Genomic DNA, 24,971 nt, shown 5'->3' on the forward strand with positions numbered 1-24,971 from the left:
GAGGAAATATGTTTACTTGATTCTGTATATGGACTCATGTACACATTTACACACAAGGGTGTACACGTCCATGTATATAAATAGACACACTCCTTTACTATTTCTCTTGAAATTATTATGTAATATCTATCTATATACATTTCTGTATCTAAATCTATCCATACATATGTGTGTTTTCATATATATGTATACACACAGATGAATCCTCTCCCCTACTACTTTCATGAAAGCCAGTAGGGATTGGGAACTTATTCAAAGCTCATTGCAAATTGAGATATTTGAATATATTTTCTCAGAATGATGCCACTGCCTGAAGCCTTGCATACATCCTTCAGGACAAACTTCAGCCTTTCTGTTCAATTTCCAGCTATGCTTTTATCCAACAATTTCTAAGTGGATGTGTAAGCATTCAGTCCCTAACAAATCTGAACTAAAGAGACTTCCTTCTGGAATGGGGTCCTCAGACTCCTGGCTCAAGTACACCAAATCACCCTTACATTCCTCCTTGTCTTTTTCAGACACCTGAACAAACTGTTTAGCTTCATGCCATTGGTCTAAACTCCAGAGATTCTATCTACCATCAGTCAGGGAAAGAAAGCCAAGAACTTAGGCCTTCTACAGATGACATCTACACTTTGCAAAGACCTCTCTGTCCAAAATTAATTCATCTGCACCCTCTGGTTCCAGGCTACTGAAGTTGCCCTTTCTCTAGACAGTGTGTGCTGTATTATTCTGTTTCAGAATATAAAGGGGGAGAAAACAAAATCACCAATAGCCCCTAGATTCTACAAAGCTGATCCTGAAGACTGGTCACTAAAATGAAACAAGTTAAAAAAGAGACAGTAAAGAATGATCAATGAGAGCTTTCAGGACTAGATTAATATTCACTTTTGACCAGATGACTGACCTAAAAAACTGGTCAAAAACTGCTTCTAATAACACCTTTCATTTCCCTTTCTCATGAGCATACACTCAGATAGAGACTTCTAAAGTCTTTTAAGATACCAAGTGATTTTAAAAATATCTATTTTGAATACAGGGTGCAAACCTGTTCTGAAGGTGTTAGTCCAGGGGGTTTTGAATTTTTTGAAAGAACTTGCATCATCTCTTTGCAAAACATTGTTCAAACTATTTGAAAGCTCAGAATTATTTCCTGAACTTGCCTTGAATTTTTGAGTGACACAGGATGCCTGAAACTGCCCAAACTCTTGGTCCAGAGATCTCCGACTAGGTTTTGCTACCACTGAAGTTTACAGGTAAGCTGTGATAGTACACATTGAGAATGAAGGCTGTACCATAACTTCAAGATCATTTGTATATCACATCAGGCATTGTCCTGGAAGCATTTAATATGTTTTATGGGAAAAAACCACTGCCTATGCTCCCATACCTTGCTAGGAATTATAGGGATTAGAGAGGGGGAAATCTCTCTGCTGCTATTAGCACACACACTCACATACCTTAAAAATCAAAGTACTAAAAGTAATGTATAAGTAATAATTGGAAGTGAAATTGACTTCCTTTAATTACAACTGGTGTTACATACCGTGATGCATTACTAAATAAAAAGAAATACCATCACAAATGACAAAAATCCATGCTTAATTTAAGCAGACCAATTACTTTAAGTGCTGCTACAGTCAGAAAAGTGATTCAAAGATAACACAATTCCATTTCTTCAATAGCTTCCAGATCAAATTCAATGTAAAAGTCAAAAGGCCAATTTTTTTTTCCTCTACCTCATGGTATCACAAACTCCCTGTTGGACATGGAGAACTTGGCTGAATTCTTTCTTTCCTGGCATTCTCTGCAGCTGCAATGATGATCATACATTAAAAGACACAAACTTTTTACAGGAAAGTCTTCATTTTTTCCAGGTAGACTTTATATTAGTCTGGAAACTAGACATCCAGTGTGCAGTTATGCCTGAATAACTAGGTACTGCAGAAATTGTGTAGAATAAATACCCAGACAATTCTGTTCCTTGCTGGGTGAAAAGGTGCTTAGCCCCAGTCCGTCCCTCCCCTTTATTACCTCATACAGCAGCATCAATGCAGAGATGGCTGAGGATTCCCTCCCTAAGTGATTGCTGTTGCAGACTGATGAGCATAAAGTTACATTTCTCTGCAGCTGGCTGCTTAAAATCTACATATCTTTCTACTAAAACAGCAATCTCAATTCAAGCTTCTCCACAACAGTTCCAGCTGGGATGCAGCAACCAGCTGGAAAAAACAGGTATTTTTAATAACACAGGCAAACTCTTATCAACACAGCTCATGCAGGACAAGTCAGACACTTCCTGGTAGTGTCAGATTTGCTGAACAGGCACCTACCAATACATGTGCAGGTGGCTCAACACCTCAGGGGTCAGATTGCCTGTATTTATATTAAGCAAGGTGTGCTCACTGGAAATATGGCAGCCCCAGTGATGCAGAAGTGGTTGTCTGGCAGCTGAAATCCCAACACAGAAAGCAGAAGATATGTTATAAACAGACAAGGCTAAAAGAAAACTTAAAGCAGGTAAGGTGAAAATAGCTCATGTGCAAATGTTCTGTATTGATTCTTTTTTGTTGTGACAGTCAATGTTTCACATCACAAGTGATTTGCAGTGCTCCACATGGACTGTGCATTTCTCAATTTTCATTACAATATTCCTCTGCAAATTAAACAAATGCAAGGGTAGTAGCCTGAACAAAGGGATCTTGACAAAAGACAGACCATTCCAGGACCAATATCTTGTTGTAAAATTATTAATAGCACAATTCCTGTAATTTACAATCATGGCTGAGGCTCCTGACAGGCAGGAGTCAGAAATGAAACTGTCACATAATTGCTGTGGGAAAAACAACTTCCCACAAAACCAGTCATATTGAAAATTAAGTTCCTTCCACATAGCAAGATTGATCAAGTAGCATTCAAAGTTAATGCAGGACCACAGAAAAAGAACAGACCTCTAATCTTGGGGAAAAAAAAAATTAGAAATCAATAAACTGTGGCCTTGGGGTTTTTCTCCTGTAGGAACCAAGATTCACAGCTTGGTTTGGAAGGTCAAATGTTCTTCAAAAGTTTCTTCTGTAAAACCTTTATACAAGACTTTTCCTCAGCAGACAACACTCACTTATTGACAACAAAACTTAAGAACAAACTATTACAGCTACTTTTCACAGGTCTAATACCATTTTCATTGACAAAGTGGACATAGATACTCAGACATGCATGAAAGAAAGCAGAGTCCTAATCTAACTATAGAGATAAAGAAATGTTTTAAAGTAGTAAGGTTAATCTATTGAAAACATAGCTATTACTCACATTTCTCTTCGGAAATATGATTTAATATACCTCATTGTTTTCATTTTCACATCCAGGCCCCAAAACCCTTCTCAAATCCATCCTCTAACCCCACATCTGTTTATTTGGTCTCCCTAGAAGCACAATTTTAACTGTTTATTCCCCATCCTCATCTTCTGGTGGGTGGTACCCAGTGCTTTAAACTGATAGTTATTTTACAGCTTGGTAAGATTCATTATGAAACTTGCCCCACTACCAATTTTTCGGTCAAAGTTTGACTACTGATGCTTCTACATCCAGAAGGTCAGCAAAATAAATTATTAAACTTCCAACAGGCCTGTGCACATTATTGCAATATATGTAGAGGCACAAAAGATGCTCTTGTAGAGGAAAACATAATTCAGAACACATCAGCACAGCTGAACCTTCTTAGGATGACACAACAGAACAGAATTCTGTTGCAAGTTCTTTTACAGCTGGGTAGACCTGATTCCACAGAGCACCATCTGAGAGCCATTGGCAAACATAGGGGCAGCTGGCATTTTTCACCAAAAAATGAATGTCAATCTCAGCAACAGCAACCTTCCAGTGTGATCAATGGGGAATAGGTTTCTCTGCGTCTTCTGAAACCACACACAAACCACAAATGAGAGAAGTGCAAAAACAAGGGCTAAATCATGAAGATGCAATATCTGTATTAACTTCTACTTTTTTTGTATAAATGCAGGGGAACTGAATGGATAAACATCAACCAATCTTTCCCCTGTTGGTACAGCTCAGTAGGAATCTCTCCATTTCTTGTTGAAGACTTCAAGACATTTTATGTAAAGGACTATATCCTTTCACTGAAGTTGTGCATACATTTTTATCTGTCATTTCAGTGTGAAAAAAGGCATATCTTATTGTAACCACAAGAATATTAGGGGCTTGTTAGGCTGTTGAGAAACTACTCTGTGTTTCTAACAGCCAAGTCCATTACTTTTCCACTGAATGCTATTTAGTCTTCAGAATATCTGCCAGTTTCCACAAGGAGGACACCAAGGACCTTTAGAGACCAGCATATGAACAAATTAAAACACTACTCACAGGAACTTTCAGAGACCAGGTAGAGAAGGACCACTTATTCTAGAAAACCACCAAAGCCCAGTGCTGGAAATCCGCTGTAGTCACAAACACGTCACCTCCCTCATCATGGCCAACAGGGAACTCATGCCCATTGGGCAGGGAGGTGCTGCTGGAGAAGCAGGAGCAGGGCTCTGTGGAAGCTGAGTCCTGAGGAAAGGGCCATGCCCCAGGAGCCAGGCATCTGTTTTGGAGCTCAGCATGCAATATCCTGGGAAGTGGGTTATTTATCCTCTATTCACCAATCCATGCCCAGGTCTGGCAAGGTTCAGTTGGCTTCTTTATGGAAACCCCTCCCACCAAATTCTTATGAAAAAATTATTCTAGTGGAATCAGTATAAGATGGATGCCACATCCATGAGGAGAAGGAGAGGAAAGAGCAGCTGCAATGCACACCACACTCCTCACTGGAGGAAGCAGAATGCCTGTGGCAATCTTTCATAACCTTAATGTCTTACTGAAACAGCCTGTGCCAAACGGAAAAGATAAATTTGATCCTAACTGAATTTAGAGGTATGTGAATTAAGGGTTTCAGGTTTTGCTACTGAGATGTGTTAAGCCTTTGCAAGGAAAAAAAAAAGACAAAAAAAGACAAAGAAACACAGATACATCACTGGAATAAGGGATACCATAGTTCAGTAAGCAGATAGGCTAGTAGGGAAAATAGGCAATAGCAGTTTGCACATCGAGCATCTGGGGTGTTTCTAAGACATTCTAATAAGATTATTTCTTCCCCCTTCATTCTTGAAATAACTTGGAATAATTTTGACTCTTTAAACCCAAACCTCTGCTAAAGATCAACATTCTCATCACTACCACAAGGTTACCAAAAGCACTTCTGCTTTCAAATCATTCACTGTTCAAGCATTACAGAGGATAGTAATTACAGAACAGTTTATTTGCTGGGTTACTAGATTTTTGAGCCTACAGATTAGCTCTACAAGCATCATGGAATTCTTCTCATGCTTAAAACAATTCTATGTTGTTAAAAAGGTGTTACAGTCTCAGTTGATTTCCTACTTAAAAGCATCCTTATCATCCTCAATGTTCCTGTTGAAGAAACAGCAAATAGCTATCTAGCAACTGAGAAGAGAAATCTGCACCCAAGACTTTCAGAACTCTTTTAAACTCAATTGTTGGTTGTTCATTTGTCTGCTTCTTGGATTTTGGGGATTTTTAAATCAGGACTAACAAAACTTCAAAACCAAAGATGTTATTTCTCGCCTACTTGCCACTGAAAATCTGATAGTATATACTATCAAGGAGAATCCAAATATATTCAGAATTCAGAGAACCCAAACAGATTTATTTTGCAATGGTGTAAGATGCATAAAATCTAAACTATATAAGCATAGACATGTCTATATGCAGAGATATACATAAGATTATTTTTCCCTATTGTGATTTAACCTTAGGTTTGCTTTTTTTATATTCTGTTCATGGTAAATCACCACGTCAAAAGATTATGCATCACAGTTTAAAGCAAAAGTATTAACAGGGTTTTAAAACATACCATAGAAGATTTATTTTTCCCATTACAGATCCTACTTCCTAAGACAGGAGTACTGAACGTAGCACGAGTTAAACATATGGAACAGTGCTCAATATCAGTTGAGCAGGGGTGGGGGGAATATAAAAAATGTATACACACTTCCCTTTCCCTCTGAGAGCCCAGCATGATGAGAGATTTGGGGGTTTATTATTCTTTACGCCTATCATAAGGTACCTGAGCAGAGACTCCTTTTCCTCAAGTTTGAGCTCAAAGTAAGAATTTTGCTGAAGGAAATGCATGAGATTTAGAGAAAAAGCTAACTCTACTTTTCAGTTTAATGCCAGGAATATCACTGTAAAATTTAGTCTAGATACAGAATAGTGTGTGGAAGCATGTGAAAAAAGTAATATTTATTGTGAAAATTTACTTGTAAAGAGAACGGTACTCAGCTTTGATAGAAACCATTTTCTAGAACAGGTAGAGACCGTGCTGAACTTCCTTGCACATCTATGTGACCCCTGCTGAACAATGTCAACACTTGATTAATATTTTACTGAAAATGTGTGAGAAGATTCAAACTTTGTCTGTCTGGGTAGGTGTTGCTAAGCAACTTTGCTCCTTCTCTGAGAACTAGTCTTCACAGCAACCTTTCCTTCAAGACAAAGACCTGCATCCACTTGAAACACTTTCTCCATTGTCAGTGAAAAACCCAGCATGCCATATTCCAACCCTTCCCTTTACATTTCCCTCCCACCTCCCAGTTAAGAAGAAACTAACATAACGGCGCCTGAAGCACTGGTTCCCTTACCGTAATCGCTGTCGTAGAAGACGATGAACTTCTGCCAGCGCAGCTCGGTGACCAGCTTGAGCATGACGTCGTTGAGGCGCACGGGTGGGCGTGCGGCCAGCGTGTACTCCTCGTCCTCCAGGCTGGGGTTGAGCTGGCAGGCCGTGCGCGGGGAGCCGCCCGTGCTGCGCTGCACAAACAGGTGCGGGATGTGCATGGCGTCCGTCAGTGACTGCAGCGCGTTGGCCGATGCGCAGCCCGTCGACGTCACCAGGGCCAAGATCCCCAGGGTCATCAGGTCGCAGGCTGGAGAAGAAAAGACGTAAAGCGGGGTTTGAACGAGCTCAGCAATTCCTTCGGCCAACCTCGATGCTAAGAAGGGAACGAGGAAGGTTTTGCCCTTGCCATCAACACAGAGCTGAAATTATTTATATTGCGCTATCAGCTGAAGCCTTTCAGAGTTAGGTCCTGTACCTTTACGGTAGGAGACGGTATCTGCAATCTATGCTGGTATGCCAAAATTGAGGACAGATAACAAAACTACTGTCAGTCCCTGAGACAGCAGCTGATGTGGATGGAGATTATGGCCCTTGCTTCAGGTCAGTCCTGGTGCATGCAGGAACTGAATTCCCATTTTTTAAAACTCATTTCACTGCCTTTACCCCTTAATCGTTGTTGGATACCCTGGATGAAGATTTTGGACAATAAAGAGCAATTTCCATTCCAAGGACTTGCCTCATATACAGCAGAGATTTTAGGGAATTTTTAAATTGATAAAAAACATTCACTGTGTGTCTCAGAGCACTGAAGAAACAAAGGCATTCTTCAGAACCAAGACAACTCAGAAATGAGTAAACAATTATTAGTAACACTGTAGCTGTTAAAAAGATCTGGAAAAGCATGTATCATTTAAAAACACAGCACATACATTTGACCCCATCTGTTTTTGAGAATGAAGCATTATTCTCATGCTGAGTTTGAAACACAGACTGTGGAGAGGCCTGGGCAGTCAGCTCTGCTGCTCAGGTCACCACACATGTCATGTTCTTGCAGGACTTCTCTAGATCAGGCAACCTGATATTCAGCTGCAGTTAGAAAATATTTTCAGCCAGGGCCCTCAGCACCTATTCAGTCAGTAGTGGTGAGAAGACTGTGTAGGATCATAGGGCAGCCAGGGGTGCTGGTTTTTGCTAAGTCTAGTGAATAAATGGCAGCAAAGTTGGCCCTGGGAGCTCAGCACAGGAGACCCTCTAAGGTTAGTCTGACAGCGGCCCTGAGGGTCCTCCAGGGGCACTAGGAGCTGTCTGCTCCACCTTTGAAGAGGGCTGGGGGCAAGCTCAGGCATTCAGCAGCTGTTTCAGACCCCAGAAAGCACAAGCACAGCCTGCCCACAGGAAACCCTTGTTCTGCTCCCCCAGCACAGTAAAGCCGGACAGGAGGAGACTGGAGATGCTCCACAGCTCTGGGCAGTTTGCACAAGCTCGTTAACAGTGTATGAAGAAAGAGTCTCTGGGGTGCAATTCAGAGCCCCCTGGGACACTCAGAGAGCTGAGCAGGAAACTCAGCTTCCAGCTGGAGAGGGGAAGCTGCCCATGCTGGTGTTTCCCTCTGCAAGGAGACTGCACGGGCTGTGGGACTGCAGCCACACTGCCACAGGTGACCTGCTGCCTCAACTCCAGTGGAAAGGCAGAAAAGAGAACGCAATCTATTAAAAAGCATTTATTTATCCTCCTCCAAACACTTTTAAGTATATCTCCACTTTCAGAGACCAGAAAGTCAAAGGAAGTAGATTATGAATAATTTATAGTAATTAATAGTTAAGTATCAATTAATATTAATTACATAAAGTCTACATAATTAAATACATAACTGTTTCTCACACAACCAATGAACCACTCCACCAAAAATCTTCTTAGACCAGACAGAAAATAGATATATTTCACTTTGATATGGAATAACAGAAAGAAAATGTTTGATCTTCTCTGTGCACAGAATGTTCAACATGTATCCTGATGCAGCAGAAATGAAGAGCTTTTAAAATTATTTCCTTGATGGTCTTTACAATAAACATATGTCAGCTGCATTATCTAAATTTACTCTGTGTTGATTATAGTTATATGAAATTGTTCTTTGTTTTTCCTGAGAGCTGACCTGATTTAACAGCAGGGAGGCATTATATTTGCCAAATGGGAGACCCAGGTTCAGGAACAGATTTGATTTCCCAGGCTTCTTGCCAGAGAAAACCGAACATGTCATACAGGTAATTTATTTAGTCACAGTAGGGGAGGGAACAGAGAAGTGAGAACAGAGGGAGAGAACAGCAGAGCTGAGCCATAAACCCCTGCAGAGATCACCAGCCAGCAAGCTTTGCTGTCACCAAGGGCGCGAGCAGCAAGGCACACGGGGCTGTTGCAGGAACAATTTACTTGCAAACAAGACAGAAGGAGACAAAAACAAAGCCCTTTCTGATGGGAGGCTGCATTCGGAGAGTCACTTATTTGTGCAATTCAGAGCTGGTCACCAGTTGTGTAACAAGAAAAACCTTCATTCAGTGGCTGACACTGACCAAAAGCTGCTGCTTATTACAGCAGAAAGACTGGAGAGGCAACAGATCACAGCAAATGGGCCCCCTTATCTCCCAGCACAGCCCACCAAACACAGCTGAATTATCTCAGCAAGGACCATTTCAGCTGAGGCATTTCCCCAGTGTTTTGTAGTTTGTGTCCATGGGTTAGACTGAAGAATTAGTCAATATGCTTCTCATTCTAATATTTTTTGTCAATTGATTATGTTCTGCCTGAAAGCATATGCTACTTAGTACGTGTGTGCTCCTCTTGCCTCTGTTTTGAGATAGCAGGCAATAAAAACTGGAATGACTAAAGGAAAAAAGAAAGGTTTCATGTTTTCTGAATTGCTTTCTTCAGTCAAATTACAGAACGTGAAACAGAACATGTCATTCCTAATAGAAGACTTTCATTATACAAAAATACAATGGATTCCAAGAAGTTCAACCTCTCACAATTATTGCACTGAAGGGTGAGAATAAGCTTTGAGGACATAAAGAAGGAAAGTATTACTTTTTACATGAGTAACACAATGGGGAACAACAGCATAACAGACTCCGTTAAAAAACTCACTAGCTCTTAAGGCATCTCAAAATTCCTTAGCAAGGAAACATTTGATGATTACAAAATCTTGGCAGAAAACTCTGGTGGACCACTTTTTTTTTTTATTTTTTGGTATTTCCCCCACATTCCTAGAATTTCTTGCACAGAAAAGAGATGCAATTTTCTGTTTAACTTCACAATAGCTATGGATTTGCAGCAACAATCAAATATCCTTGACTCTTTGACTGAGTGACTGGTTAATTCTGTCTACCAGTTGCAATTTCATAAGCATTCAAAAGAACCTGCGATTTTTGCATAAAAATTTCATAACCCTGATCTTGACATTCTTACAAGCTGAATACATTTGATTTGAAATGCTTTGGTCCACATCAAACTACCAACATAAGGGAAAGGGGAATCAAAATACCTTGAGAACTTCAGTGATCTTCAACTACTTTAGTTACGGTAACATACATTTAATCGTCTTCTAACTAAAATATTTCCATATTTCTTTATGTTGCAGATATCTTTACTTAGATAGGTTTTATAAAATAAGGACTTCAAAGTATTTGTTACACAGATGAAAGGGCAGAAATGTTCTGGTAATCCTTCCCCAGATTTGACTGCTATTTAAACAGAAATTGATATTAGTTTACTGTGCTGAGAATTAGTTTATAACCATCAAACTTCATTTTAAGAAGATACCAACATCATACAAACCATACAGTAAGAAATGTGCAGTCTAACATGATGAAAACATGATCATCATCATACCTAAAGAATAAATCTTCATTAATATATTTGAGCCAATTAAATCATGTCATGGTGCTTTTTCAGTGTTGGCCTCTATCACCAGACTATCTTTCAAGCTTATTCTTGCATTTCAATGAAGTTTCCCAAACTACTGATTAATCTGTTTTCCATTGTTTTGGTGAAGTAACTTTCCTAACCTATTCTTTTGAAGTCTGTTTTCAGAGACCCCCTTTTACACATCTGCTTGACACTTTAACATCTTTATCTGTTGTTCCCATCACAGTGTTTCACAAAACACTGCTTTCCTCTCCATCTATTGCCTCTAATTTTATTCTCACATTATAGCAATATATACAAAACTCTCTCATTCTGTGACCCACATCTCTAAATCCATTAAGACCACACTTAAGCCTGAAAAAGAAGCTATTAGTTTTCAGACTTTGCCTTGTCCACACAACCTTTCTCATCAGCAGGACTCCTCATGGCACATGAGACAATGCAAGACTTCTGTTTTGCTGCAATCATCCTTCAGGTCTTTCATTTCTACCACTGCTTCCTGTACTTCCTAATTCTGAAGACAGGTACAGATGGCAAAATCCTGATTTGGCACCATCTTCATGGGGATATTTGCATTAAGAGCTTAATCTCAGATCTCTGTAATTAAATCCCTCTCTCTCCAAACCACTGGGGATTAAAATACTCCAAAAGAAACTGTTATCTTGCTCCTGGCAATGTGACAACATGACCATCTCTGTCTCCCTTTCAGTGACTTCCTATTATCAGAAAAGGGTTGAAACTTCTTCCTTTGTTCCCTCCATTATCAACAGAGCAGCTGCTAGTGTAATTTCAGCTCTAACAATATATCCACCTACTGGTATTCACACTGCCTCTTCAAACTTCCATGTCTTTCTGTCTCTCACTTCTGGGCATCACCATCCTGCCCACTCTGGACACCCTCTCATATTTAATAAATCCTCTTCAAGTTTTCAGTTGAATATTTTTCTTCCTTTTTCAGTTTGACTAACCCTTAGGAAGTCTTTATTGCACTGCAAATGAGCTATCATCCAAATCACAAATAATTTGCATTAAAAAAAATATATATCATTGAAAATTGAGAGGCTGTTGCCTTTCTGCTTGGAAAGGTTTTCAAAGGAAGGAAGATAACTTCAGACATGCTGTATTAATCTGCAATGAAGTGATTAACTAAGTTGGCACTTAAGTGTCTGTGATTAGGTTTGAAAGCCACCTTCCTGCTGAGACAAGGGACTTCATGGCTGCCTCAGTACTACTTCCTCAGTCAATCTGGCAGAAAACTTACTTTTCACATTATTTATCTTTGAAAGTCTGAAAAACACAGCAGATTCTGGGGGAAAACCCTGGTTTTGGGAACCTAAATCCTAATATTCCATGAGAATATCGAGGCCTGTAATATCTGCTGAAAATGCATAGTTAGCAGATCCCAACTGAACTAGCAAGCAGATGCAGAATGTCATGTGCTATATACAAATGAACTATTGTATTATTTATGGGTATAAAATTTAATTAGCAATTTGGTTCATTAGCCAATTTCTAGATAATCACAGATACATGTAAAATTTTGGGGTGAAACACTAGAACAACCAAGAGTTAGGAGATAAAAATGTATCAGTTCATAAAATTGTGTCTTGAATCAAGATGTAAAGTCTGTAGGAAAGATGCCCACAGAGATATTCTAAAATTAAATGGAAAAAGTCCTTCTAGGAGGTGCATTGGAACACTAAAATGTGATAGACAATGATGCAAGGAGAAAGACTGCATCCACCAAGCAGTACTTCAAACTCAAGTGGATAACAATACAATTCTTCCAGGAAAAGCCAAAATAACACAAACCACAGAAGGGTTTGCACACATATCTAAGCAAAACCTGAATGTCTCTGCTGTAGCACATGAGAAGCTTCCATGAAATTAGGGCACAGGCCCACAGCTAATGCAGCCACCCAGAAAAATGGCAAAATATTATTAGCTATCTGCATCTTACTCCTCTTTAGGCCTCAAAACGCCTTTAAAATTTATTGCTTTTGTGCAAAACTAGCTGACCAGGCAGAAAAAATTATAGAATAATCTCATCTATATCACTGAGAATGCTTCTATTAAAAATATTGATTTATACAAAGATTCACTCCTATTATTGTTGTATTAAAAACAACATTAAAATTATTTACCCAAGCACTCACTGAACCTCATGCTTCACTAAATGGGGTTTTCTGAAGAGTAATTTATATCTTGCTTTACATTATATGATGTTTCTTATTCTCCAGCTTCTTTCCTTAACCGAGAAAGGCAATTCATAACGAATTTGTATAATTTGCACTTAATGACATGCTATGCAGTTGTTCTCCCTTTGGATACTTGGCAATAAACTTATTTTCCTTTGTTTCATTTCTGTAGGCTTTTACTTAACTTTATGTCCTATACTTACACTATATTTCTACAAATAGCAAAGAATTTATTATTTTTATTAGGAAATCTACATGAAGCTAGAGTTACTTGTCACATAATGACTGATAACATAGAGAAAAGATAACAAAGGTGGACAGCAAAAACCTTCTATGTAGCACTTTTATTGCTGTATCACATATGTAGTGAAGATGGATATTTCCTACTCCATTATCAAAACAAAATGCATCGTAGAACTAGAAAGAAAATTCACAATTTCTCCTCTGTGGTTTGGTTAAAAAAATTAATAATCAGCCAACCAAAATCCAAAAGTGCTTCATCTTAGGCATGTCCATTTTTTGGATAAGATGTCTGAGAACAATAAATATTCCTTCCTTCCTCTTCTCTATCTGAGAAAGGGTAGGACAGATGTACCAGTGCATTCATACATTAGTGTGTGCACATAAGAATTCAAATAAACACTATGCCAGAATATCTCTGACAAAGCAGCACCTGAAAAACATCTCAAAAGCAAGGAAAATGAAGATTTTAAAGTGTTTACCAAAAAAAAAAGGGAAAATTGCTTCTAAAGGTCATCCCACAGTTCTTGGGCAGTCTTTCTATTGTTTTTCCATTATTCAAGAAGGACAGATAAGGGAATAAGGTGCTGGGGTCAGCAGCTGGCTCCATCCCTCCAGGCTCAGGGCACTAACAGGGGCCTTGTCACTGCTCAGTGACATCAACTGCTCAAGAGAAGCAGTTTTTACATCTTCAGCTTGCTTTCCACTCTCTATTTTACAACCTGATGTCTTGGGGGCCAATTCTCAGCATGTACAAACTCTCAGAGCTCCCCTGGCACTACCAGAAGTGTCCTTTATATCTAAATAATTGCCACTGTGCCTTGTTTGCTCCATTAGCCCCTTGGCTCAGCATTTTCAGTACACTCTGTGTTGGCTGGCACACACACAGCTTTTGGTATGAAGGCTGCAAAATGCTTTCATTTCATAGGACCTATGATGAACACCAAAGCTGCATAAATCCTTTCCCTAGCATTCACATTAACTGCAACTGGAGATTTAAAGAACTATCACCGGAAAGACAAAGCAAAAAGCCATTTCTCTGCAAGACAGCATTCTTTGTATCAGTACTAACCCACTAAACCACTAACTGCCATCCTTGAAAAATTAACCAGGAGCACAAAGAGGAGCAGTCTAGACCGCTCTTCTGTTTGCATTTATGGAGACAAAAAATTACTCCAAAATGGTAAGTAATATACAACAGAGAATAAAAACAATGATCAAAACTAGAGTTGCGGCTTTCATTTAATTTATGGGAGTGTATTATTAACTCCCTTCACTCCTTGATGGTCAAAATATAACACCAAGCACAAGTAACACTGCTCTACTGACAACGCAGTTTAGTTTCTGCACAACTGAGTGATGCCATCAAGTGGTCAACAAATACACCAGTTGTTTTCCAAGTAAGGTTTTTGGGTTAATCTTCATTGAATACACTGCATTTTGTGTGGAGAAGCTACTGCCATGAAATCAGCAAAAAGCACACTCCACTGATAAAAGTGTCAATTGAGAGCACTGGTGACAGATAAGAGATGGCCTTGTTTTTCCAAAAGACAGCTCTGACACTGCTCTCTAGCTCCTCCTAAGAAAGCAAGAGTCTCTGAGAGCACAAACAGCCTTCTAACTGCTTTAGAGTTGATTTTTGCTATTGGTTTTGCAGGTGGGTGGATCTAAGACCACACCAGAAAAGACTGCATAATGTAGGTATTAAAACAATTTACCATTGTGAGTGGTTAAGGATGTGCAACATCCCAGAATTTAAACCTTTTCTAGTTTTCTTAATTAATAATATAAAGAGCCATAAGCAGCTAAAATAGAAATTCAATGGTAGAGAATAACTGTGCTTCTGTTCTCTCAATAAAATGTAACTCCATTAGTGAAGACTCGCTCTTGGAATTGTAGTTTGGCATGATTAAAAATGTGAATAAGCATTTCTGGTAATTTTGAATAGTTCATAGTTCTACAGAACTACACATTAATCACAATGGCATCAAAATACTATTCTAAGGCACTAGGTGGAACTGAATCAGCTTTGACTTTTTTTTTCTTTTTCCCCTTCAATACTAGTTCTGAGGTAGAATTAACTGCAAACCATCTCAATTATTCACAGAACATAACTGCTTTTCTGAGCACTGCATATTTGATCTCTGTTCTTTGTAAGTTCTCCAATAATTATGTTTTCTTTTGCCCTTCAACACAGAATGAGCTGCACTCTCTCACTCTCTGCTTTTTTCACCTGCCTTTCATGACAAATCAATGACACAGAAGTATTTTTTACACCTTCGTTAGCATTCTGCAGGGATGCCTGACTTTGTTGCCTCCTTTGGGACTATTTTACTTGTACACACTGAGTATTATTTGAATGTCAGTGTGGCTCAGGCTCAGTTGGAGCACGCACGAAAGGAAAACACTCCTCTGCCATCTACAAAAAGCTGTCAATCACAGCAATTCCAGATAAGCTGGTAAAACCTCCCATTCTTTGGTACTGAGGAGCACATTTGGATGTGGAGCAGCAGTGACAACCAAGGAACACGTTAGCCCTGCCTGCCTATGTAAAGAGACCTATGCACAAATAGGGCCAAGAGAAACTTCCCTTTGGGGAGAGGCTTAAACCCTTCCCCTTTGCATCACACCTTAAGCTGAAAGCAGGAGGGATGAGCATCAGCCTAAGCCTCCTCAACACTGCTTCTGCACTACCTACAAAAGATTCCTGTTGTTTCCCCAGCACATTAGGAGCACGTGCCGCGCATTGCACACTCCCACTCACGTAGACACTATACACAAACCAAAACACTGACGCATGATCTCCTTCCCAATCCACCATTGTGCTCACTAAAGCGCCTACTTGAAAAGAAAAAAGTCAAATAACCGCAAACATCGCTCCAAAGTGGCACTTTACATCCTCAGACTTTAAGGGAGACTCTGAGGCACACACAGTGCTGTCAGTGCTGCTGTGTTACCAGAAGCAAAATGATATGAGGCTACACCATTGTCTCATGCACAGACAGCAAGTTCCATACTCCAACAAGCAGCTCCAGAAATGCACAGCCCTAAAACTTATCCTTATGGTCCCATCTATGATTTTCCCCCTCCCACAGCTGTTACTTCTACCAGCAAAGGGGACAGCAATATTACATAAGGCAGAGGAGACACCAGAAATCTTCACATAGCCAGGGAAGCACAGCCGTGGTGAAGGAGCCCACTTATCTAAACAGCATTCACTTACTTATGCCAACTGCTGAAAGACTTGTAGTGTTTATGAATCTGGTTGTGACTCAGGATGTATTTATAGCATATATTTATCGACAAGCTTTAGGGGTTGATCTATTGAAAGATCTCTGCAATGTATCACATACTTACAACTGCATTCAAAGATTATGCAAATATGCCAAGCCTAGCAACAGTCTAAAGCTGCTATGTCATTTTCTAAAATCAACTTTAAAAGGAACACTTTCTCCTTTCCTCACTCATGAAAGACATAACAAATGCCAAAATTATTTTTGCTCATTACTAAGGAAAGGTTCCTGTCCTCACTCAGCACTAGTATTTGTGATATAAAAACCACTTTGCTTGCAGATCTCAAATCCCCCATGGCTGTCCAGTGCTATAAACTGGGTAGCATTAAAACACTGCAAATCTGCATTCTCCAGTTTTCCTTTTAGCAGTTGCCACTGAATAACTTCAGACACCACACATAACTTTTTCAACACCTACTAAAGCTACTTTAAATTATTGGAGTATTACTCTGAATTTCTCTCTCCCCTTCAGCTCTGCATGAGACAAATCAGGGGAAAACATCAAAATTCACAAATTGTCAGGAGTTCTCATCTGAATACATGAAATTAGCCAGTTGTTCAAATGTGTTTAACACCTGGTAGCTCCCACTGTGAACCTGAGGGCAGATTTTCAAGAAGTCTCAACATTTACATGCTTCCTTACCAGAGGCAGCTGCAAGACCAGGCCTCTCATTTTGATGTGTAAATGAGAACTGACCTCTTGAAACTTTTTCCCATTTTCAACCAGACCCCCTTTTTTTTTTTTTTTTGACTATGTCACCCTCTGTCTCTGGGGATAAACAGGTATTACACTGGGTTATCCCCAAGGCTTACCTCAAACCAATAGAAATGCAGAATACTTAATATTATATTATTAAAGGTTGTTTAAAAATCAGCCCAATTACAACTTGCACCTAAGATTTCTCTCCACATGAAAGTCACTCTATGGTAGACACAAATTCATACGCATCTAGAGGAAGCCACATAGAGAAGATGTGCTTTTAAAACACCTCATATTCTACAGGAAGATATTGCTTCCCTCAAAGGCTCTACTTTCAGCTGTTGTACAATTCCTTCAACTGCACCTGATGTAAGTAACTAGTAACTATGTTATATATACATAATATATATATTGTCAGAGTGGATAGATAATACAGGATAACTCAAGCCCTGTGGCATGATCTATACAGAAATATCATATTACATTTCTTTTTAGGTGCTGCTTAGGCTTTTTTGCTAAGAATGCTTAACTGGCTGTTATGTTTTATGTTTGTGTTCATATAATCTCATTATATAACACCTTCAGGTAGGTTTCTTTAGTCACAGACTAAAAGCAAAATAATTTTGTCCTTGTCCTCTTACCAGTGCATTTGAACATATTCTACAGAAGACCAAGAGAGTTACTACTGCACTGTGGTCAGAACAGACAGTTATTAAAGCATTATCACGTGGGGACAAGTAAGGAATTCAATATTGCACCTTCCTGAATCTGTTTCCACAGGGCTTTGTAACACCAATAAGCAGTGCTCATGCAGCGAGTTAAACACAGATGGAAGGAAAATGCTTCAACAAACAAGATAAACCTCGTAACGAAGAAGCTAGTACCTAATTTCAAGCTGGGCACACAGAGAGATGGGTTTGAGGAAAGGAAAAGATGCACCTCAAATCTTGAAACAGGGAAGAGTAGGTCAGAGAAGGTTCCTGCTTTCAGATATCAAATTTTTTACCAGTTAAAAAAATTATGTGACTTACTAGAAAAGTGAATTTCTAATGAGAGAAACCAGTACAAATTAGGAATTTTTGTTTGTTTGTTCATAGGTCACCAGCTTCTCACTAAAGGCATTCATTATTGGATTATACAGATTTTCTAAGATATATTATGATTGTATGCTCAAGTCATAAGTACAAAAAAAAATTCAAATCTTAGAAAGCCACAACATCTAGAGCCTTCTTGCTATCCTCACACTGTCCCAAGCATTAGGGAATTTTACTGTGAGAAACACTCAAATCCTAGACTGATAAAAATCAAGTTACTGCAGGATGTTACAGACAGCACAGTGTCAGCTTAAGAGCCTGGACATCCTGACAAGAACCATGGTATTCCCTGCAGGGCTGTGGTGGTCTTTCTTCAGTTGTCATTGTATGACTGCTTCACTCTGATGTCTTCTCTTTTTACTGCACAACATCTTTATAAAATCACTGTCTCGCCCAGAACATATGCTATATACACCAGCTAAATTGTCACATTCTTCACAGCATCTATTCTTTTCTATAATCACTGAATTGTTTTCTTAAAGCAACCTGACTATAAGGTACAGGGCTGCAGGGAATCACTACCCAGGCCTGGCAGGACATTACCCTCTTGTCTGACTGATAATGACCTGCACAATTAACACTGTGGACCTTTAAAGTTTCCCAAATCTTTCAAAAGTGAGGCATTGCCTTCTGAAGTTAAATCCCTAGACACATCATGAAGGTACAGCCCGAGAGCTCGAACACTGTAGCCTGGTTCTGCAGACTCAATGGCTACTGTTAGCTATCCAAGCTTCCCAATTTACTTCAAACAACCATTTCTCAAAGATCCAATTTCATGAGCTTTAGGCCAGAACACATTTGTTCACTCAAGGATTTCTGTCTAAATACAAACCATAGATGTAGAAAACACCTTGCCCCTCCCCACATCACCTGAGTTCTGCACAGCTCTTGAGCACTTTCTATAGCATTAATTATGCTATGCTATTATTTTGGACCTGATTCATCTCAGTAACTATCTACTATGAAAGCAAATTAATTTATTTCCTCACAGGCTGAAACTACTTTGTGCAACCAGGAGAACTACCTCCTGGATAGATATATCAGCTGATTTCTCAGGGGGGCTTTTGTCACAGAGGCTCTTTATTTTCACATGGTAAGAATATTTTGATGTAGTCCAAATCTACATCTTGAGGCTGTCAGTCTGGCAGACAATGACCTTGCACATTTACTAGTCTCAGAAACTCCATGGAGACCACTCTTTTATATATATATATATATATTTAGACTGACAACCATTTCTCAGTTCTACAGGAGAAAAGTGCTGGGTTTTTTTTTTACAATAACAGGTTTCCGTGGCTGTAGAGCCCAAGGCACAATGTGTTATCCTTGGCTACAGTACCAACAGGAGGTGTTAAAGAAGCCCAAGACTAAAGCAGGGCTAAAGTTTGGGTAAAGTCTGGCTCCTTCTTGTACACTTTACACAACTACATCTAGGTGTAACAAAGGAAGCTCTTTCCTCAGAGCCCTCTCCTAGAGCAAGGTGGCTGCACATACCAGACACAGGCTGGATACCCTGGAGACCAAGGCCAGCAGCCACCACAGGGACAAATTGCTTCCTCTGTTCCCTGAGCTACAGCCAAGCACAGCAAGGCGTTAAAGAGAGCTGCAGGATCAGACCCTGCTGGGCAGGACACACATTGCTCTGTACACTTAGGCCCCCACCACACAGAACATGGGCTGTTAGAGAAAAACATTTTCTTACTTCCATTCCAAGTCCCTTTCCAGTCTAAAAGACATTTCTGTGCAGTGTAACAAAAGGCATCATCTCACTTAGGACTTTCCCAATCTCCTTGGTCCTGTGTGCATGCAGGAGAGTGCACTGTACACTTGCTTACGTTAGCAAAAGGGGGTTCTAAATGGCAGAAGTGCCTATCATTTTTTCCCCAGTTTAATGATACATTTGATTAACTGCACTGATCATAGCTAATCAGGTAACTCAGACTTCAGTGTCTTTGAACATCAAAACTGAATGAAAAGGGTTTTGTGAGCAATGACCAAATACATTAGCTAAACTGTCAGAAAGACTAAAAAATAGGTAGGTAATGTTCAATTTGTAGAATAATTTTTGAACGCACAGAAATGCATAATGAAAAGAAAGGCAGTGTTTTCTACCAATGCTCTCAAGACACTTATCTCTGTTTTACATTAACAAAGACAACTTTCACATTTTGTGAACATACCCTTTCTAATATTCAGCACACGGTGTTCAGAACCCAACCAGCTGAACTGCAGGAAGGCCCAGGAGCCGACACAGACTCCTGATCAGGGACCTGGGTGCACACAGAGTCCCATGAGACAAGCAGCTAAAGCATTTCTTTGTACCCCACAATGTGCTGATGGCACTAGGAAGCAAATGTGATCCAAAAAGGGCAGGTATTTTCAAGTGACAAGTTTCTTGCCCACTGAGCCTTGCTGAAGTCATTTAAATATAAAGCTCTACAAAGCAAAAGATCAACCACAAGTTTCATATGAAGAACATATGAAACTTTTTATAAACAAAGGTTAAACAATTAAACCTTGACATTTCAATTCAGGGAATGCCTTTTTAAATTTTACAATCTAAACACTTGGGGAGGGGGTGGGAAGGGAACAAAAATGCTTTTTAATACAAAAATTGAAAAGCAGCTGAAGTACATGCACCAGTCACTTCTGTCACCACCACCACCATCTCCCATTCCTGCCTCCTCACTTCCCTCATGGCAGGACTCAAGCTGAGCCCTCAGGTTCTGACCCACACTTGCCATAACCCTGAGCAGGAGATGCCAGCTCTCAGGCACAGTTAAATAACCAGTGCCCTCACCTGACACTTCCTATGCCCATGTGCAACTTCACCCCACAAGCCAGTCACATTTCCCAAGGGTCTGAAAGCCAAAAAAATTTGGCTACTGATTGGTCTCTATAAGCTCCACTTGGGGTGAGCAGCAGCTGGCAACTTCTTGCTTCAGCTCTTTGCTATGAGAAGTCTGAGTTCTCAAGGGCAAGTCATACAAAGCCTCCAGCATAAAGCTCTCCTGTACACCTTGGGTGCCTGCCAGCTGAGATGGAGACTGAATCTGTTGAGCACAATCCCCAATTTCCATCACTCAGAAACCCTAACCAAGAGTGATAGGTTTCTCCTTGACCAGGAATGCCAGTGTTTGTTTACAGTGGAGTGATTGTCACAATAAGCACAACGCTTTATGCCGCTTAGACAAATCAGGAGAGACTAAACTTTTATCTTCAGGGTGAATTTGATTTAGCTGGGAAGCTCCATTTCTGATCTCTGCACATTTGACAGAAAGCAAGTAGTCACATGATCATTTATACAGATAAATTAATGATAACAAGGTCTAATTTCATTTGTGCAGTCATTTGCTTATTTTTTATTTGTGTTTTTCCTTAAGTACTTGCATGAAGCATGCGATTGCATTCTGTTGGAGTGGTTAACACAGCATGAAGAGAAGTACATACTTGTCATGATATTTCATGCCCTGCACAGCAGAATCACTAGTTAAATTACTTTTGGCTACTAAAATCAAAATAGGGCAGGTGCTATAAAAAGCAAAAACCAGAAATCCAAATTCCTATAAACTATTTTTAATGCAGATAACTGTCTATGTACCCCCTGTGCAGTCCAGGATCAGCTCTCTTCTGTTACAAAGTATGGTACAATATGGATCTGCAGCCATCTGTCATAGTTCACTGAAAGGCTAAGGGTGAAGGTTTTTTAAGACAAAATTTTGGGCCACTTTGTGAAAACTTGTTATCCCCCAGTTGTTCCTCCATCAGAGTTCAGTGTTGTACTTGTGTAAGCAACACCTTCACGGAAGGTAAATACAATATTGAATCTACCATATTAGCTAGCTTGGCTTGTCTAGGCCAGTGTCTTTCCATATCTGTCACTGACACCACACCAATCTCTCTAAAGCTTTTAAAATCTTTTCAGACATACATAAAACCAAATTCCTATAAGAGAATATTGTCATATTCACTGGCTTTTGTGCTGAAGCATAAGGATTTAAATTCTTTATAATTTCTTAATCCTATCAAATATATTTGTACATTTTCTAATTATCTGCGTAGAGTCTAATCCTTACCAAAAAAAGAAATTAAAAAATCCTCCTAAGATTCTAAGCACTCAATACATTAACTCTGAGTTCACAAAGTTCTTGCTGGTTTTAAGGCTTGATGCTGCCTCCTATGGGGCTGAAATAAATTCCCTCTTGGCTCTCTTTGCATCACCATTTCCCCTCCTCCAATTATGATTTTTTTTCAATAGCTCCAAGTCTCTGCTCTTTTCCATGTCCTTAATCAGCTTTTGCTTCCCTGTGAATACTTAAGTATGTGTCACATATATCTTCACAAAACACAGTCACCAAAAAGGAAAAAGGGAAACCATGGCATTCCTAACACATTCCCACTTATCTCTCTCCAGTGACACTTTGGCCCTTTCTTCCATAGACCCCAACACAGCTGTGAAATTCCTTATTTTCCCATGAGCACACCTTAGCCAGTCTCAGCAGGGAGTTTGAGCTGTCATTACAGTGCCCACTGAGCTACTCCTGTTGGAGTCACTGAGTTATTGCCTTCCCTAGCCTGGATGGGTGTCACCCACACGTAATTGTTCTCAAATCCAGATTAGGGATGAGAACATTAAACTCTATTTCTAGGATAGAACTTGTACATTTTTCCTGTTCTAACCATGTGTGTTCACCTACCTTCATAGAGCTCTTGAACTACAACAGCTTCCCAACTCCACTGTCTCCAGAACTGCTTAGATATTCTGCTGCTTTCTGTGAGCATTTACCAGAGCATGACTTTTCCACTTGGTAACCCATTGATCTATAATAGTTTTGTCTGAATATTTTTTTTAAAAAAAAGTATAGCTTAGACCAAGTGTTTCCATCTTTGGTGAAGATCACATTGTCCTATAACCCCATGTTTAATTGGGTATTGTTTTGGGAAATCATATTGCAGCTTCAGCAGAAGCCACAAGCTGTCTTACAGGATCTCAAAGGTATTGTAACTGTCCTATTTTAATGAAATTGCACTTGCAGTGTTGCAGCAAAACATCTCATACATCTCATTCCAGTCCTTTGAAGAGATAATAAACAAATGGATTATAAAGCTACTCCTGCTTTTTTTAAGATTTAGTAGTACCAAATCTTGCTGTCTCTGGAAAGACATGAAAAGCCAAACCAACATAGCCTACAAATGGACTTTACATTTTGTCTACACTGTGCACTTCACAGCTGCACAAGCTACTGGTACATGAGCTAGGTCATTCTGAAGTCACACAGAAGGTTTTTCTGTGCTGCAGTGCACTGAGCAGTGCAGACAAGCCCAAAAATGGCACACTCACAAATGCAAAAGCAGGGCAGAAAGTCGAATGGTTCTGGGTGAGCCCCACGTGTTTCTGACACTCAGTGCAGTTTTTATACTACAATGGTTTCCTCCATCAAAAAAATTCTGCAAAATATGACTGAATTCAAGATTCAACAGGGATGCAGAACCCACCCTAGAAACCTACACCATTTCCTAAGGAAATGATACCACAAAAAAAGGAACGATTCAGTGCTGAATTGGATCTAGTTTGAGGTTACCCTTGCTCTAGAATTCACAGGCTAAACACATGTGATAAAAATTCCTCCAATGTATTTCAAAATCCTGTACAGAACTTTTCAACAAGGCTTTCACCCCATGATATGGCTGAGAAGAAAGGCAATATTATTCACTCTAGTATAAATTTCCTTTATGCAAATCACCCAGGATTTACTACTTAGAAGTGGAAATGAAGGTTCCTTCTCATGTCTGAGGTGCAAGAAATTACCATGTACTGCTTATTGTCAGCAGCAGAGTCCTTATGACTCATTTCTTTGTCCTTTAAGACATTTAAATGGAAAAAAAATCTAAGGATATAAGCAGATAACCCTTTTAACAAGGTGAATGTTTTATTACACCACCATGAATACTTACAGTGCTGCTACTGGTTTTAGAGGAAGCTTTGTCTTTTACGTCACTTGAATCATGACTACACCCAATTTTCAATTTGGAGCATTTGTTGTAGTTCAGTTAAACATGTGCACACGTATGTCACACATCTTAATATTCTACCCTGATACACTACTGAAAAACACTTAACTCCTTAAACTGCACTTTTAAGAATAAACTTCAAGGAGATTAAAAACCAAAAAAGGTTTATTCTGAACCAAAGAGGAGAAAGCAGAATCATGGTCAGAGTTTTCATTTACTGCCTCCACAAGCATCAATTAAAATCACTGGGCTGGCATACACCATCGAATAAAATAACAAGAATAATGGATAGAGAGCCTTGCTACAGCATCAAGTGTTGCTTTGAAGAAGAGCCTCAGAGTTTACAGTGTTGATTCCTCTCTGTTTGATCTACCACATACAAGCTTGCACAAAAGTATTCGCTTACCCTGACAACACACTCTTCTGTTTGCATTATCTTTGCTGGACTGTCATAATGCACTCTTCACTTTGGAACCTCTGAGAACACAGAGTACAAATCCAGACTCAATTTATCTTCCAGCAGTGGAGACAGGTCTACTATCCAGAGCTGGAATAAGAGACACCAGACTGGCATAAAAACAGCACTTGGCATTAAAATCCATGTATATGTATGTTTGCATGCACATGTACATTTTCAAGGCAACTGATTTGCATAATGCTCTTCTGTGACCCCTAATAATTGACTTAAACCTTGTGGGCTGTGCACTTAGTCACAATCCAGCTATGAACATTCAAGAGAAACAATGGCACTGTCAACAATTACAAACAAACTAAACTAATTCAAACAAATCCTGCTAATCACAGAGGAAATATCATGGCTAAATGGTA

At 39.5% G+C, this 24,971-nt stretch overlaps 1 protein-coding gene across 19 annotated transcripts in view; it reads right to left on the reverse strand.

Moving 5' to 3' along the window:
• The window catches only part of GRID1 (glutamate ionotropic receptor delta type subunit 1), a 533,233-nt gene that overhangs the window by 280,684 nt on the left and 227,578 nt on the right, over positions 1-24,971 (reverse strand). For all 19 annotated transcript variants that reach the window (XM_068197195.1, XM_068197192.1, XM_068197185.1 and 16 more), the window contains one exon: positions 6,711-6,995. In XM_068197195.1, coding sequence (XP_068053296.1) covers positions 6,711-6,984 — 274 coding nt within the window. In that variant the 5' untranslated portion in view covers positions 6,985-6,995. The remainder of the gene's footprint in view (positions 1-6,710; positions 6,996-24,971) is intronic.

The sequence above is a fragment of the Anomalospiza imberbis genome, chromosome 8, assembly GCF_031753505.1.
Source record: "Anomalospiza imberbis isolate Cuckoo-Finch-1a 21T00152 chromosome 8, ASM3175350v1, whole genome shotgun sequence".
NCBI classification, from domain to species: domain Eukaryota; kingdom Metazoa; phylum Chordata; class Aves; order Passeriformes; family Viduidae; genus Anomalospiza; species Anomalospiza imberbis.